The sequence below is a fragment of the Sinocyclocheilus grahami genome, unplaced genomic scaffold (assembly GCF_001515645.1).
Source record: "Sinocyclocheilus grahami isolate Dianchi unplaced genomic scaffold, SAMN03320097.WGS_v1.1 scaffold875.1, whole genome shotgun sequence".
NCBI lineage: Eukaryota > Metazoa > Chordata > Actinopteri > Cypriniformes > Cyprinidae > Sinocyclocheilus > Sinocyclocheilus grahami.
In genome coordinates, this window is record NW_015506054.1 from 272,701 (window position 1) to 287,700 (window position 15,000).

Consider the following 15,000-nt stretch of genomic DNA (forward strand, 5'->3'; position numbering starts at 1 on the left):
GTACAAGGCAAGGTCCAGGCAGGGGCAAACAGTATAAAAATAGGGCAAGACGAGAGGAGGAATCCGAGAGACACAGGCGAAGATCAAGATACGAGAACACAGACAAGGCAAGACTAAGGTGAGGCTATGACAAACTAAACAGGCTCCGTAGTGTAGCTATCGCTAGGAGAGTGATAAACGCTAAACAATACTCGGCAGTGGGAAGGGATCAGAGTGAGTGTTAAATAGGGGATGTGTGATTGATTACAGCTGTGTGCAATCAACTGTGTGTGTCATCAGTGCAGTAGATGATGGGATATGTAGTCCGGGGTGATATGCAACAGTGTGTAGTGCGAGAGTCAATGAAATGGAAAGGGTGACCTCTGATGGCTAGCAGACGGAAGTTCACGGACCGGATACGTGACAGTATATGAGGTTATATAAGGTTGTTCACCCAAACTTGATCAAACTTCCTCAGCAAGTATATTAAATGTTTGTTGAAAGTTACTTTAGTGGTAAGGTGACCATACAGGCCATTTTTACAGGACGCATCCTTGCCAGGATTTCTATATTGCCTAAAATATCCAGGTTTTGGCTGTTTGCAGATCGTGTGCAGATCGATCATTGTATGCCATTCACGAGAGCTATAGAGAGCAGAGCAGATGGCTCCTTATGCTTTCGAATCGCTCTCGCGGTACTTTGGTGTCATTCAATGATCGGTGCGCAGCGACGCTTCAAGTCTAACGAACAAACAAGCAAGTGCGCGTATTTGCATCGCTTTGATCGTTCTCTGTAGATCTCACCTTCTCACGCGCCACGATTGGTCGATTATATACAATGCCTGCATGTTATTGATCAAACTACTTTGGATGTTTTAGGCCAGGGGTGCCCAAACTCAGTCCTGGAGGGCCAGTGTCCTGCAGAGTTTAGATCCAACTTACCTCAAGTTTCTAGTATGTCTAGTAACAGCTTGATTAGCTGTTTCAGGTGTTTAATTGGGGTTGGAGCTCAACTCTGCAGGACACCGGCCCTCCAGGACCGAGTTTGGGCACCCCTGTTTTAGGCAATATAAAAATCCTGGCCAGGAAGTGGTAAACCCTAATTAGTGGGTGAATAAACTACTATTCTAACTTTAAGAAACAAGTTCTCATAACTGCATGTTCTCTTTTTTGTAATCTCAACTTTTTCCACATTAGATAGTTCAATCAACTCTTAAAATAGTGTGTCTAACAAAATAGAAGATGGATTTTTTTTTTCCAGGGCTGGCCAACTTTGGTCCTGGAGGGCCACTGTCCTGCAGAGTTTAGCTCCAACCCTAATCAAACACTCCTGTCTGTAACTTTCTAGTGATCTGGAAGACATTGATTAGCTTGTTCAGGTGTGTTTGATTAGGGTTGGAGCTAAACAGGACAGAGGCCCTCCTGGTGTAGAGTGTAGAGACCAAAATATTAAACCAGACCACCTTGGTACAGGCAAGAACTACTAAAAAAAAAATGTTCAAACCCATTTGACTCTGAAAGTGGATGTAGCGGATGAACAAATAAGAAGATGATACAGATACATTATACAGTTCTTATATTAGATGTCTTTATTGTTGCCGTGTATGTTCAGTGTTAATTGATAGTGTCATATTATTATTTCACTCCAGCACGAGGCCTTTATGCAGCTGTGTGTGTTAGTAAAAGGCCTTTGGGACGCCCTGGCTCTCCGGTGTGAGGACCGTAAGGTTTCCTCTGGCGTCCTGGTCCATCTCAATGGCTTCGAACAGAGATTTGAAGTTTCCAGCACCAAAACCCTAGTGCATAAGAAGACATGGCAGAATCACAGGTTTAACTGCATTCTTATTATGAAATAAATGAGAATTAGACCCAGATAAAACATGTAATCAGCCAGGACCGAGTTTGGGCACCCCTGTTTTAGGCAATATAAAAATCCTGGCCAGGAAGTGGTAAACCCTAATTAGTGGGTGAATAAACTACTATTCTAACTTTAAGAAACAAGTTCTCATAACTGCATGTTCTCTTTTTTGTAATCTCAACTTTTTCCACATTAGATAGTTCAATCAACTCTTAAAATAGTGTGTCTAACAAAATAGAAGATGGATTTTTTTTTTCCAGGGCTGGCCAACTTTGGTCCTGGAGGGCCACTGTCCTGCAGAGTTTAGCTCCAACCCTAATCAAACACTCCTGTCTGTAACTTTCTAGTGATCTGGAAGACATTGATTAGCTTGTTCAGGTGTGTTTGATTAGGGTTGGAGCTAAACAGGACAGAGGCCCTCCTGGTGTAGAGTGTAGAGACCAAAATATTAAACCAGACCACCTTGGTACAGGCAAGAACTACTAAAAAAAAAATGTTCAAACCCATTTGACTCTGAAAGTGGATGTAGCGGATGAACAAATAAGAAGATGATACAGATACATTATACAGTTCTTATATTAGATGTCTTTATTGTTGCCGTGTATGTTCAGTGTTAATTGATAGTGTCATATTATTATTTCACTCCAGCACGAGGCCTTTATGCAGCTGTGTGTGTTAGTAAAAGGCCTTTGGGACGCCCTGGCTCTCCGGTGTGAGGACCGTAAGGTTTCCTCTGGCGTCCTGGTCCATCTCAATGGCTTCGAACAGAGATTTGAAGTTTCCAGCACCAAAACCCTAGTGCATAAGAAGACATGGCAGAATCACAGGTTTAACTGCATTCTTATTATGAAATAAATGAGAATTAGACCCAGATAAAACATGTAATCAGCTGTCTGAGGACACTGGGAAAAAAAATTGGTGTGGAATTTACTTTGAAGCAATTTTCACTGAGAAATTGCTAGTACATTTCACAAATAATTACAAAGAAACGGCAAGTAATGTTGAAGTAAATTTGAAATTTTGAAGTAGGAAATCTGAAGTATTTTCTTGTAAAACATGCTCCAATAATCAACTTCGAAATATCATTTTTTACACATTTACCTCACAACTTTGCTTTTCAAACCGGAAGAATTAAATGCCACAGAAAAGTTCCCCTTAGTAATAAACATAATGAGTACTAACATTGTTATCAGCAATGTGCAACCTGTGTATATCTGCTAACATCTCTCTGTGTTTCAGAGTTTCATGATCCTTTAACAACAAACCAGTCTTTGGATTTGATCTGTTAGTGTCATTGGGTTCATTTTCTTGCTCTGCTGGACGTTTTAAGCACCACAGAAGAAAGTAAAGCCCCCTTTAGTGTGATTCAGATAGAAATGTCTTATCTTTAGGCATTTCCTTCACTTCACAAGCTTTAAAAAGCCCCTAATAAAACTATGAGCCTGTCCAAACATGTTTTCTCAAAGCTCAGACTCTAACTCAATACTGTATCTGGATGTACTGTACCTCCATACAGACTATACATTTGAGCTCATAAAATTCATCTAATGGCTTGATGCCATTCATCTTTTGTAATCTATACTGAATGAATGAACTCAATGAAACCCAACACTCGTTTCTTACTAATTTTGTGCTGCTGACTCCAAAAAGAGTGTCTGTTTTGCTCGAGTTTGTCACACTTTCTCACAAAATATGATGCATTTTGTAGCATTTTTGCTTTCGACAACCATTTGTAAGGTGAAGAAGTCTTGTATTCTCCCTCAATCAGCAGAAAAACACCCCAAACACACGATTCCTGTCTGGATCTGAGCCACATTACAACTGTATGATCAATTCTCAGCCCATTTTCACATGCATGATGTTATTTTATGCCTATCAAAGTTATATATATATATAACATTTGACAAATTTGAAAAATCTTAATTCCTATTTTGAGAAAAAAGTGCATTATGAAAAATGTTGAACTAATATTAGGCCTTTTTGGCAAATCAGCAAAAAAACTAAAATTCAAGATACAGGGCTGTGTTATGGTTTCATAATGGTTTCATGTGATTTCCAGACCATTCACATTCACTGTTCCCCGCTGGTGGAAGAACCTTCCCAACCCTTAAAACATTCAAGAAACGTCTAAAAACTCATCTATTTTGAGATTTTTTAGAGAACTTGACTGAATCCTGTAAATAAAGGTAAATAAATAATTACATGTTCTATGCATTGACTATTTCTTATTTCCCTCCCTGTTCTAGCCAAGACAATCTTTGAAACTTTGCATTTTCGCACTTCTCATGCTATTGCCTCCTTATGAGGAAATACTCCTAATTTGTAATTAGCTTTGGATAAAAGCATTTGCCAAATATTTCTATATGGTATTAGTATGTCACGTGGATATATTTGGATACAACATATTTGCAAGCAGTGCTGACAGTATCCGTTCCTTGTTTGAATGCTGTTTGTTTTAGTTTTAGTTTTCAATGTAATAAAAGAATTATCCTCTAAATGAATAAATGTAAACACATGTTAATCTCAGGGCATTCAAGTATGGAAGCTTGTTTCTGCCACTGAATGAAAATGAAAAATGTGAAATACGACTTTACAAAAATGTGACTTTACATCTCACAATTCTGACTTTTTTCAAAATTGCGATATAAACTCGGAATTGCGTGTTATATAAACTCGCAATTCTGAATACAAATTTTTAAAAAAGGTAATTGCTACTTTTAATCCCACAATTCTGAATTTTTTTCTCGCAATTGTGAGTTTATTTCTCACAATTCTGACTTTTCTCGCAATTGCGAGTTTATTTCTCACAATTCTGACTTTTCTTGCAATTGCAAGTTTATTTCTCACAATTCTGACTTTTCTCGCAATTGCGAGTTTATTTCTCACAATTCTGACTTTTCTTGCAATTGCAAGTTTATTTCTCTCAATTCTGACTTTTCTCGCAATTGCAAGTTTATTCCTAACAATTCTGACTTTTCTCGCAATTGCGAGTTTATTTCTCACAATTCTGACTTTTCTCGCAATTGCAAGTTTATTCCTAACAATTCTGACTTTTCTCGCAATTGCAAGTTTATTTCTCACAATTCTGACTTTTCTCGCAATTGCAAGACTTTAATTTATAAAGTCGCAAAAAAGAGAGACTATTTTCTTACAATTGCGAGTTTAATTGTGAGATAAAAAGACACAATTACCTTGTTTTATTTTTTATTCAGTGGCAGAAACGGGCTTCCAGTATTGTGAGTTCATATCTTGCAATTCTGACTTTATTTCTAGCAAACGAGAGTTTATATTATGCAATTCTGAGAGTCAAGTTATCTTTTTTTTATTATTCAGTGGTGAAAATGGGCTTCCATGTTGAAGCCTTGATGAATGAGGTGAAACACAGACTCACAAAGTGGTTGTTCCTCTGGATGACCTCCAGGAAGAGCGTTGGTCTGTCCTGCACGGGTTTAGTGAAGATCTGTAGCAGGTAACCTTTATCGTCATAGTCTACTAAGATTTTTAACTCCTGCATTGGATAAAAGAACAAAAGATTTCAAAATGTATTTGGAAAAACATTCAAATGTGTCCATTTATTTAATGGAATCCACTGTCATAAGAGTTTCTCCGACCTGCAGCGTTTTGAGGTCCTCCTTCACCTTGATCTTGGCCGTCTTGAGATTCTGCCGTAGGGTTTCATAGTAGCTATCGGGTGCGGACAGGAACTCCATCCCTCGAGCTCGGAGGTTCACGATCTGATTCATCAGGAAAGAGTTTCATGTTTTATATTTGACATGATTTTGGTGTAATAGGAGTGAATCATATTGAGAGGAGTTGTGAGTTGTGAACGTACCGCTTGGATGATGTTGGAGGTGTTTAGCGCGATGTGCTGCACTCCCGGTCCTCCGTTATAGTCGATATACTCCTTTACAAACAACAAGAGAAAATTACAGTGGTTAGATGGATGTTTATTACAGGTTTCAAATGTTTTAGTCAAAGGTGAAGTGTGTACCACACCTGTTGCTTGAAAAAGCCAACATACTGATCTACTAACTAGGCTATTTAAGCTGCTGCTTTCTCTTCTTCTTTTGAGACTAAAGTTAGTCAGTGTCTCCTCCTAGAGTTTTCAAGCTGCATCCACCAAACTTGGGTCAGAACTTCAAACTGGTCTGACTCGGGTTGCTATATCTTTTCTAATTGATCGGACTGAGGGTTTTCATTAAATGGACAATCAAATCTACGAAAAGTCCCATAGACTTTCATTGAGGGGGTCAAAACTTTTGTATAAATAACACATGCACCTAGAGTATTTAAGCTGTCTATTGCTAGCAAAGTTTAATGACCATCCTAGGACAATATCCTAATTTATGCTAACAACATGCTAAATCATTCTAGCGATATGATAAAACATGTTAGCAACTTGCTAAAACGTTTTAGCAGTGTGCTACAATATTTTATTGACTTTGAGTAAAATCTTCAAACTTCAAGCTTTTCAAAGTTATTTCGAACTTTCAAACAAGGCTTTGTCAAGCCAACTTTGTCAAACTTTACTCATCTAGTGATTATTGTTGCACATCTCATTTTAAAAAGTGGTATTTATTACACTGTTTACAATGAGATTTCCCCAAAATACTGTCTCCATATATGTCTTACCATCCAACAATGGCACAAACCCCCGGGGGTTGGTGAGCTGATGAAAATCTAATATTTAATTGAACTTTAATGTTGTTTGGTTCACTTTATTTACACATTCACATAATTTCCAACATTTCTATTGACGGACGTTTTCTGCATTTCACCAGTATTCTGCCAAAATAAAAACTCAAGAATCTGAAATGTTATGAAATTAAATCTAAGACATAGGCCTAAATATCAGTAGCGTGATATAATTTGTTTTATAATTATTTAAATATAATTTTTAATTTTATAGTGCAACTGTAATTTACAACATTAGCCTAATATATTTATGTCTTAATTTTTATAGTTACAATTTATAATCTGGGTTATTATAATGAACTAAAGCTAAATAACCAAACCAAATAAAATACGTGTTAACTGAAATAAAATTAATGAATTTTTTTTTAATTAAATTGAATTGAAAAAATCTGCTAATTTCCATGGCAACATTTTTTATTTTAATTTATTTTAACTCGATGCTAAAATAACTAAAACTGAAATAAAAATAAAAATATAAACTATACAGAAATATTAAAAAATATATATATATACTAAAAATGACAAAAACTTGAAACAATTACTTAAACTTTAAATAAAATGAAAATGGGAATTTTAAAAACTGATTCAAAATATTAATCAAATCTATAATAATATATCAGTGTTATAACTGCTTATTATAATCAAATAATTAATTGATTGATTGATTAATTAAATGATAAATAGATAAAATGCTATTAAAATAATTATTATATATAATATAATTTTTTACCAAGTTGTGCAGCCCTATATATCTATAAAAATATTTTTTAAATAAAATGATCAAAATAAAACATTTACTGAAAAAAGGATTCAGTATTTGATGTGTTTATCTGTATGTCATTTTACCATTGAATAACATAAGAGAACCGTGAACATGCAATTTAACATATTTGTTCAATTATGGAAATATTAACTTAAAATCTCAGGGGGACTTGAAGTAAATATTTTTTTACGGAGGGGTTTGAAAGTTTGGGAATCACGGCCTTAAAGAATTCACTTCAATCAGTCAATCAATCTTGAAATATCTGCAAGAGGTTCTGAATCTGCTGGAAGAACCTGGATTTGTGATTTCTTTTTCCCCATGGCTGGTTCATTGATGGGCATCTTGATGGTTTCCTCATAATTGGTGACTACGATGGACCGGAGAGCGCTGTATTCGGTGTGGATCTGCTTGTCATCGATGGACCAGAACCTGTGGAACATCAGACACTTCTGATACCTGCAGAAAAAAAAAGACAGATTGTGTTATTTGCCAGTGACATTTCCTCGAATTTGTCTTATTGATTTGTTTGTTGGACGTGTGACCCTCACCAATCTGAAACTGGCACCATTTCATCATCTGGCTGGTTTCCCACAATGTGATCGATGAAGTTCAAATGTCCCGGCGGCCTTTGCAAGAGAAAGAAAACCACTTGTGAGAAGTTTGAAGCTTTTGAAAGCTAAAACATACTATTTAATAGGGATGCACCGATACCAATTTTTCCAGTACTCGCCCGATACCGATACTTTTATTTTTTGTACTTGCCGATACCGATATTTGTATTTTTGGTGCTTGCCGATACCGATACTTTTATTTTTTTTGTACTTGCCGATACCAAGTACCGATACCGATATATTTATTGCATTTGTAATTTTTTTTAAATATTGGGTAAAGAAACCAAAAGAGTATGTATAATGTTAGTTGATTAACTTCATTTATCAAATAGATACAGTCAAACCTAAATGTATTCAGACACCTTCAACATTTCTCACATTTTCACAGCTTATTCGCTATAGTTTAGAAAATGGTCATAAAATATGACAAGAACTCAGAGTTACACTGTGTCAGAACAAATTCAGCTTGATAATGTCAGATAACTTTGATAGAAAGGTATGTAATAGATTACAATCAACCAAAAAGTATTCAGACAGTGTTAGTATGACAGTATTTTAGTATGCATTTTGGTGCTCTGAAATGTTATAAATTAGCCAAGCATTTGCAAATTTGCATATTTCTTTAGGACCTAAGACTTTAGATGCACTTCAGTAACTTGAGTGAATATCCCAGTAAAATGACTCACAGTTTTGCTAACAGAGGGTCTCTGAACATCGGCTCTTTGTATCCTGGCAGAAACAGACCTTTATACGGCCCCATGTACTCCACAAACGTGTGTGTCGTGTCTCCGTACTGCAAAACATCACATCTCCAGCTCAAGCTTTGAAAGTAAGTGTACAGTACAGTATGTGTGTCTGTGCAAAACACTTGCTGACTTACCGTCTGAATTACAGCGTATTTGACTTTGCCGCCCGAATCCTGCTCGATCCACGGCTCTTTGACGATCACCGCTCCTCTCTCTTTCGCTTTCTGCGAACACAAATGCACTTTTATTCCAAAGTCGCTTTAAGGCAAATTAGTTTATTCTGTGCAGTTATTTTCTGTGTGTACTTATTGACTGCTAACTGTATGCTGTGCAGAAAATACTGTACTGCCTATTTAAAAAAGCCTATTGCCTATTTTATCTTAATTTATCTTTTTTTTTTGTCATTTAAACCAATTTTACCCTCATAATTTCATTACTGTAATGCAGAAAAAATGCTGTGGTATCCATAAAAGTTGATTAATTGTCTTGGAAATAATGCCTAAAAAAATAATAATAATTGTAGTGCAATAGTATGCATTATGCAAGGAGGTTTATTTAATTTTATTTTAAATTATAATGTTCTTTTAATGACAGTTAAAATGACAGTAATTTTAACCCTCAAATTTTCTTTACTGTAATGCTTAAACAGCTACTGCTGTTGACCATAAAATTTGATTAATTGTCATAATGCCTCAAATAAAACGATAGCTTTAAATGTGCAATAGTATGCATTATGCAAGAGGGTTTTGTTTATTTTTTTGCATTATAATGTACTTTTAATCTTAATTTTAACTCTCAAATTTTCATTACTGTAGTGCAAAAAAAACCCTGCTTTTAAGCATGAAATTTGATTAATTGTCATGAAAATATAATGCCTTTTTTATAAAGTGCAAATGCTTTCTGCGAGGATATTTAAAAAAAAAAAAAAACGTATTCCATGTTTTTGTGCCTTGTGATATTCTTTTCATGCCTGGCAAACCCAAATTATCATTAAGGTAATGCACAAAAATAAAAATAATAAATTTTATTTTTAAAATAATAAAAAGAAAAGAAAAAAATGCTGTTAATCTTAAAATGTGAATAATTATCATGAAAATAATGTCTATTTTAAAAAGTGTTTTTTTCTTTTTTTCATTGTGATATTCTTTTCATGACATTTAAACCCATTTTAACCCTCAAATTCTCATTATTAAATTGTGATCAACTGTCGTGCAATTAATGTGTCAGTAGTGTAGCATGCTAATGTCTGAAACACTGTACTACAGTAGTACTCAGTCACTAGAGGATAAAACTGCTGATTCACCTTGACTAAAAAGTCACAGTCCTCCACTTGAAATGCCACATCTTTCACTCCGTCTCCATGTTTCATGAGATGCTCGCCCATTTCTGTGGAGAGAGAGAGACGCTGGTGAGCACTTTTCATCTTTCTTGCTGTTCTTTTCATGGGTTTTTTTAAACCATGGTCGTTTTAACCCTGGGTCAGCAGAATATTTCATCATCTTATTTTGATTTGTTTTGTTTTGCATTGTAATATTCTTTTCATAACAGTTAAAGCCATTTTAACCCTCAAAATATCATTACTGTAATGCAAAAACAAAAACAAAAAAATAACAAAGAAAAGGAAAGGAAAAAGAAAATATGTGATTAATTGTCATGGAAATAATCCAATTTAACCCTCAAATTCTCATTACTGTAATGATACAAAAAAATGAAACAAAACAAATAGAAATAATTAATGTAATATATAATGCATTAAGTTTAGTAAGGCATTAATATCACGTGACTGTTTGAGAATGTTTGAGAATAACTGAAATGGTTCATACCCTCGTTCCCAGGGTTCAGGGCGGACTCAAAGACGAAGATTATCTGGGAAAAGAACAGATACGTTTGACTCTGTGAGCTGCTTCTGACATGAACGTGCAGTTTGGGATCTTAAAGCAGTTTTCTGAAGACAGTGGTTTATTTCCAGTCATTTTAGGACATGTGTATAATGTACATTCATACACACCTTGTCCTGTCTGACGGCGTGAGACACGACCTCTCTGCTGCCCGTCTCCAGACCTTTATACGCCAGCGGCTCCAAGCCAAACTTATCACAGTAAAACACCGCAGCCTAGAGAACAGATGCTTTCTGAGTATACTGAAGTCCATTGTAAGGATAGAACTGTTTTTAGAGTTTTTTTATGAGGTACAAAACAAAAGAACCTCAAATGGCTATTAAATACAGAATTTGTTTGTGCTGAAAACAAAATAACACTGTAATTATGTAATTAAAGTTGTAATTAAAACGAAGATTATCCCATACAGCAAAAAAAAACTAAATATTTTTTTAAATATATGTTGTAAACAGTAAAATTTAATATATATTTCTTGTTTTTATATTTATTATGTATATGTTTCAACCTTCATATACCAAAATGGTGGCAAGAAAATACATTCCCAGTATTACTGTCACGAATCCGATCCATGAATTTCCATACACTTGCCACCAGAGGTCGCCCTTGCATGATATTGACTCTCGCACCACACAGACTGTTACATATCACCCTGGACTACATTTCCCATACGCCATTGCACTGATTACACTCACACCTGAAACCAATTACACGCTCACCTGAATGCTATTACACACACTATATAACACCTACCCTGATCCTGCTCTAGTCGCCGAGTATTGTTCTGCATTTTTCCCTCCCCAAGTGTTAGCGGCCTTCCCGAGCCATTCCGTGTTTTCTGTTTTAGTCTTGTGTATTGTTTTGCATTTATCCCTATTTAGCGGATAGCTACCTTACTGAGCCTGTTTAAGTTTTCATAGTTTTCTTAGTGTAGTCTTAGTCTTGCCATGGCTGTTTTCCTGGTCACTGATTCACGCCTCGTCTCTTGGATTAACCCTTTGCTTGCTGTTTCTGACTCTGTTTGCCCCTGCCTGAACCTTTGCCTTCTACCTGGATTTATCTCTTGCCTTGCCTTCGATATACCTGTTTGCCATTGTCTGACCCATGCCTGTTAAAACCACGTCTCTTAATAAAAGATTGCATATGGATCCACAGGTCTCTCATCTCATGACAATTACAGTAGCCTACAGTTATGTGTTATATGTTCACATGTGTTATAGACAAAGTTTTTCTTCAAAGGTGGCATATTCAATGTTAGTTTAGTATCACTGAGATTCTATAGTTTTTGTTAATATTTTGAATTAGATATTTTTTATATATATGTTCTACTTTCATGTTAATTTTAGTTAAAGTTTTAGTTTTTTTTTTTTATTACTTTTTGTTTTTTAATATGTCTAATTATTTTTATTTCAGTTTTAGTTTCAGCTTTTTTAATACATCAAGTTAAACAACATGGAAATGAGAATGGTTGCCTTGGAAACTATCTGAAATAAAATAAGTTTAATTTTTTTATTTTTTTATTTCAGTTAATATTTATTTTATTTCAAGTAACAAAAATGTTTTTGTATGATTTTAGTTTTAGTTAACTATAATATCCCTGATGTGAATGTATTTTCTTGAATTGCAATTTATGGAGGGCAAACTATATTTTTAAATGCTTGTGAAAATATATTTATAGGCTGAAATATATTTTCAAACATATACTAAAAATAGTCAAAATATTTGGCTATTTTTTTGTATATTTTGAAATATATATATATATATTTCGCCGTATGGGACTGGCGCTTGTTTAACAAGAAAATACTAGTTCTTTCTAATCTTTCTGCTTCAAAATGTAGTGTTTAATTAACTATTTGCCATTTCTTTGTAATTATTTGTGAAATGTATTCACATTTTCTGAGAGCAAATAGTTTCTACACCAGATTTTTCAACCCTAAACCTAAAAAGACCAAATATAGTATTAGCGGTATGAAATGACCACACAATATTGACTGTGTTAATATGTAAACCTGTTTCTCTGAGACTATCGAGATCAGACGAGATGAACTATTGCATCACTGTTAGATTAAGATCACATTATTGATTTCATCTTCAGAGAAACCTTCGTCATCTGCAATATTTCAGTATCTCTGGAAGCTTCTCTGAACCTACATGCAATATTAGTGGCCTATAATACTACTTTATTACATTTATATTGTGCCACTAAGTTTATATTCAGTGCCAATATCTTATCAGAGACTGTCATTTAAACACGTGCATCTAACCATCTTTACTAAGGTTTCCAATACAAAACTATCATTCCTGAAAATGTAATTGTGTAATTAAGTGCAAAGGGATCATGTTTTAATTTCAAAGCACCGTAAACCAACATAATCCAGTCACACTGCTGTTTTTAAACAGCTTTAACTCAATAAAGTCACCTGTTTGGCGTTTCCCACCCAGAATTTCACATGGTGAAAACGCAGAAATTTCCCTCTCTCTGGCTGCAACCGAAAAATAAAATGAAACAATCGATTTTTATACCGACATGAGATAATTCTTTTTTATTTCATTTTTTATACTTTCAAATCATAAAGTCATGTTACCTTCTCTCCTTTGTCAGTGTAAGAAGTCTAAAGAGAAAACAGAGATCACAACATATATTCTGGACTGAAATAGAACTTAGACTAAACTTTAAACAAAAAACAGTCAATATGCACAGATTGAGAACTTGTGATTCAAATGCTAATATAACTATATAACACATTTCTGCGTCATAATGTTACCCTAAATGAATGAAAATATTGAGCTCACCATGTTGATGCTGTCGGTGTCTCTGATGGTCAGAAGAGCTTCACACACACATACGGCCTGTTTTATGCAGCTCAGTTTAAACACACCTTCAGTCTCGTCCAGCCAAAAGAGCATCTGCACACACACCCTCTCTCTCTCACTCACTCTCTCACTCACACACACACACACACACACACACAGTCTTGCATATGTAGTTTAAGGGGACTCTCCATAGGTGTAATGGTTTTTCTACTGTACAAACTGTATTTTCTATTCCTTTACACTAAACCTACCCCTCACACAAAACTACTGGCAATTTTACTTAAAAAAAAAAAAAAAACTTTATTCTGTATGATAAGCAGTTTTCCTCATGCTCTGAAAAAAAATAACTTGTAGGATTTACTTGTAACAATTTGCACCAATTACTTTTAAGTAAATTTTACTGCTACTACTCTGTACAATCTACTTACTATTGAACTTAACATTCATAAAGAAATTAAGTAAATATTACATAATTGTATTCAATTTCACATATAGAATTAAGTCAAATTTACTTAAGTTAAGCAAATTTAACAAAGAAAATAAGCATGTCCAGTAAAAGTTTGAGTAATTTTTACAGTCAAAGCTTACTTGGCAATACTTTGATTTTACTCAATATAGCACCTAATTAAACCATGCTGTTAAAGTGTATGTTTTACTCAGAAACATCTAAATAATACAATAGGTATCATGTAGACACCATATCTACAAAATTAGTACTGTGGCACTCATCTGAAAAGAGAGACTCCAGGACTTTGAACACGATACACAATGACAGTAACATTCTGTGGTTCATTTTTGAGTATGAATGTTGTCATTTTGAGTTGAAAATGAACTCCAGATGTAACAAAATCGCAAGTTACTAAACCTATCAACAAAAGCAATGATAAACAGTGTAAATGCAGCTGGAAAACAGCTAAAAAATTATATTAATATGAATTAAATATTGTATTTATATTCATATTAATTATTCATACCCCAGTGCATGATGGGAACACCAGTATCAGAAAAGTTGAGTAGTAACATTGATATATATGCTTTAATTTCTATAAGCTTGAATTGAGTATTAATAAATAATTTACTTTTTTTTTATTATTATTATTGCCTGAACTAACTTTTTCATGTAGAAATTATATTTGTTTTTCTGTAGTATTTACTTCACCACAGAATAATTTTTATCAGTTATATTTATGCTTTAATTTCTATAAGCTTGAATTGAGTATTAATAAATAATTTACTTTTTTTTATTATTATTATTGCCTGAACTAACTTTTTCATATAGAAATTATATTTGTTTTTCTGTAGTATTTACTTCACCACAGAATAATTTTTATCAGTTCATGGTGACCAAAAAAACGTCCCCACAAGATCAAAATTTACTGGTATTAATATACTTGTGGGGACATTTGGACCCTGTAATATAGGGAATATCAGGTACACACACTCAGGTTCAGACACACTCTCTCTGTTTAAATCTAGATTAAAGACACATCTCTTTGGCCAAGCATTAAAATAATGCATCTCATAATCTTTTACTGCAGTCATAATCTTTTACTGCAGTTATATCTAATCAAATGCACATTATTATTCGTTAGTTTGGGTTAAACAAATCATTTTTGCTTGGTTGGAACAGCAGCTACGCT

General features: G+C 34.3%; 1 protein-coding gene across 1 annotated transcript; it reads right to left on the reverse strand.

Moving 5' to 3' along the window:
- Positions 1 to 2,401: 2,401 nt before the first annotated feature.
- Positions 2,402 to 13,475, reverse strand: hpda (4-hydroxyphenylpyruvate dioxygenase a). Its single transcript, XM_016248297.1, has 14 exons — positions 13,340 to 13,475; positions 13,132 to 13,158; positions 12,967 to 13,029; positions 10,660 to 10,764; positions 10,475 to 10,517; positions 9,955 to 10,037; positions 8,786 to 8,875; positions 8,592 to 8,698; positions 7,843 to 7,920; positions 7,588 to 7,750; positions 5,669 to 5,740; positions 5,448 to 5,570; positions 5,228 to 5,344; positions 2,402 to 2,631 (listed from the first exon to the last, which is right to left on the reverse strand). The coding sequence occupies exons 1-14, from the start codon at positions 13,451 to 13,453 to the stop codon at positions 2,512 to 2,514; spliced, it is 1,305 nt and encodes a 434-aa protein (XP_016103783.1). The 5' UTR covers positions 13,454 to 13,475; the 3' UTR covers positions 2,402 to 2,511.
- Between the last annotated feature and the right edge of the window lie 1,525 nt (positions 13,476 to 15,000).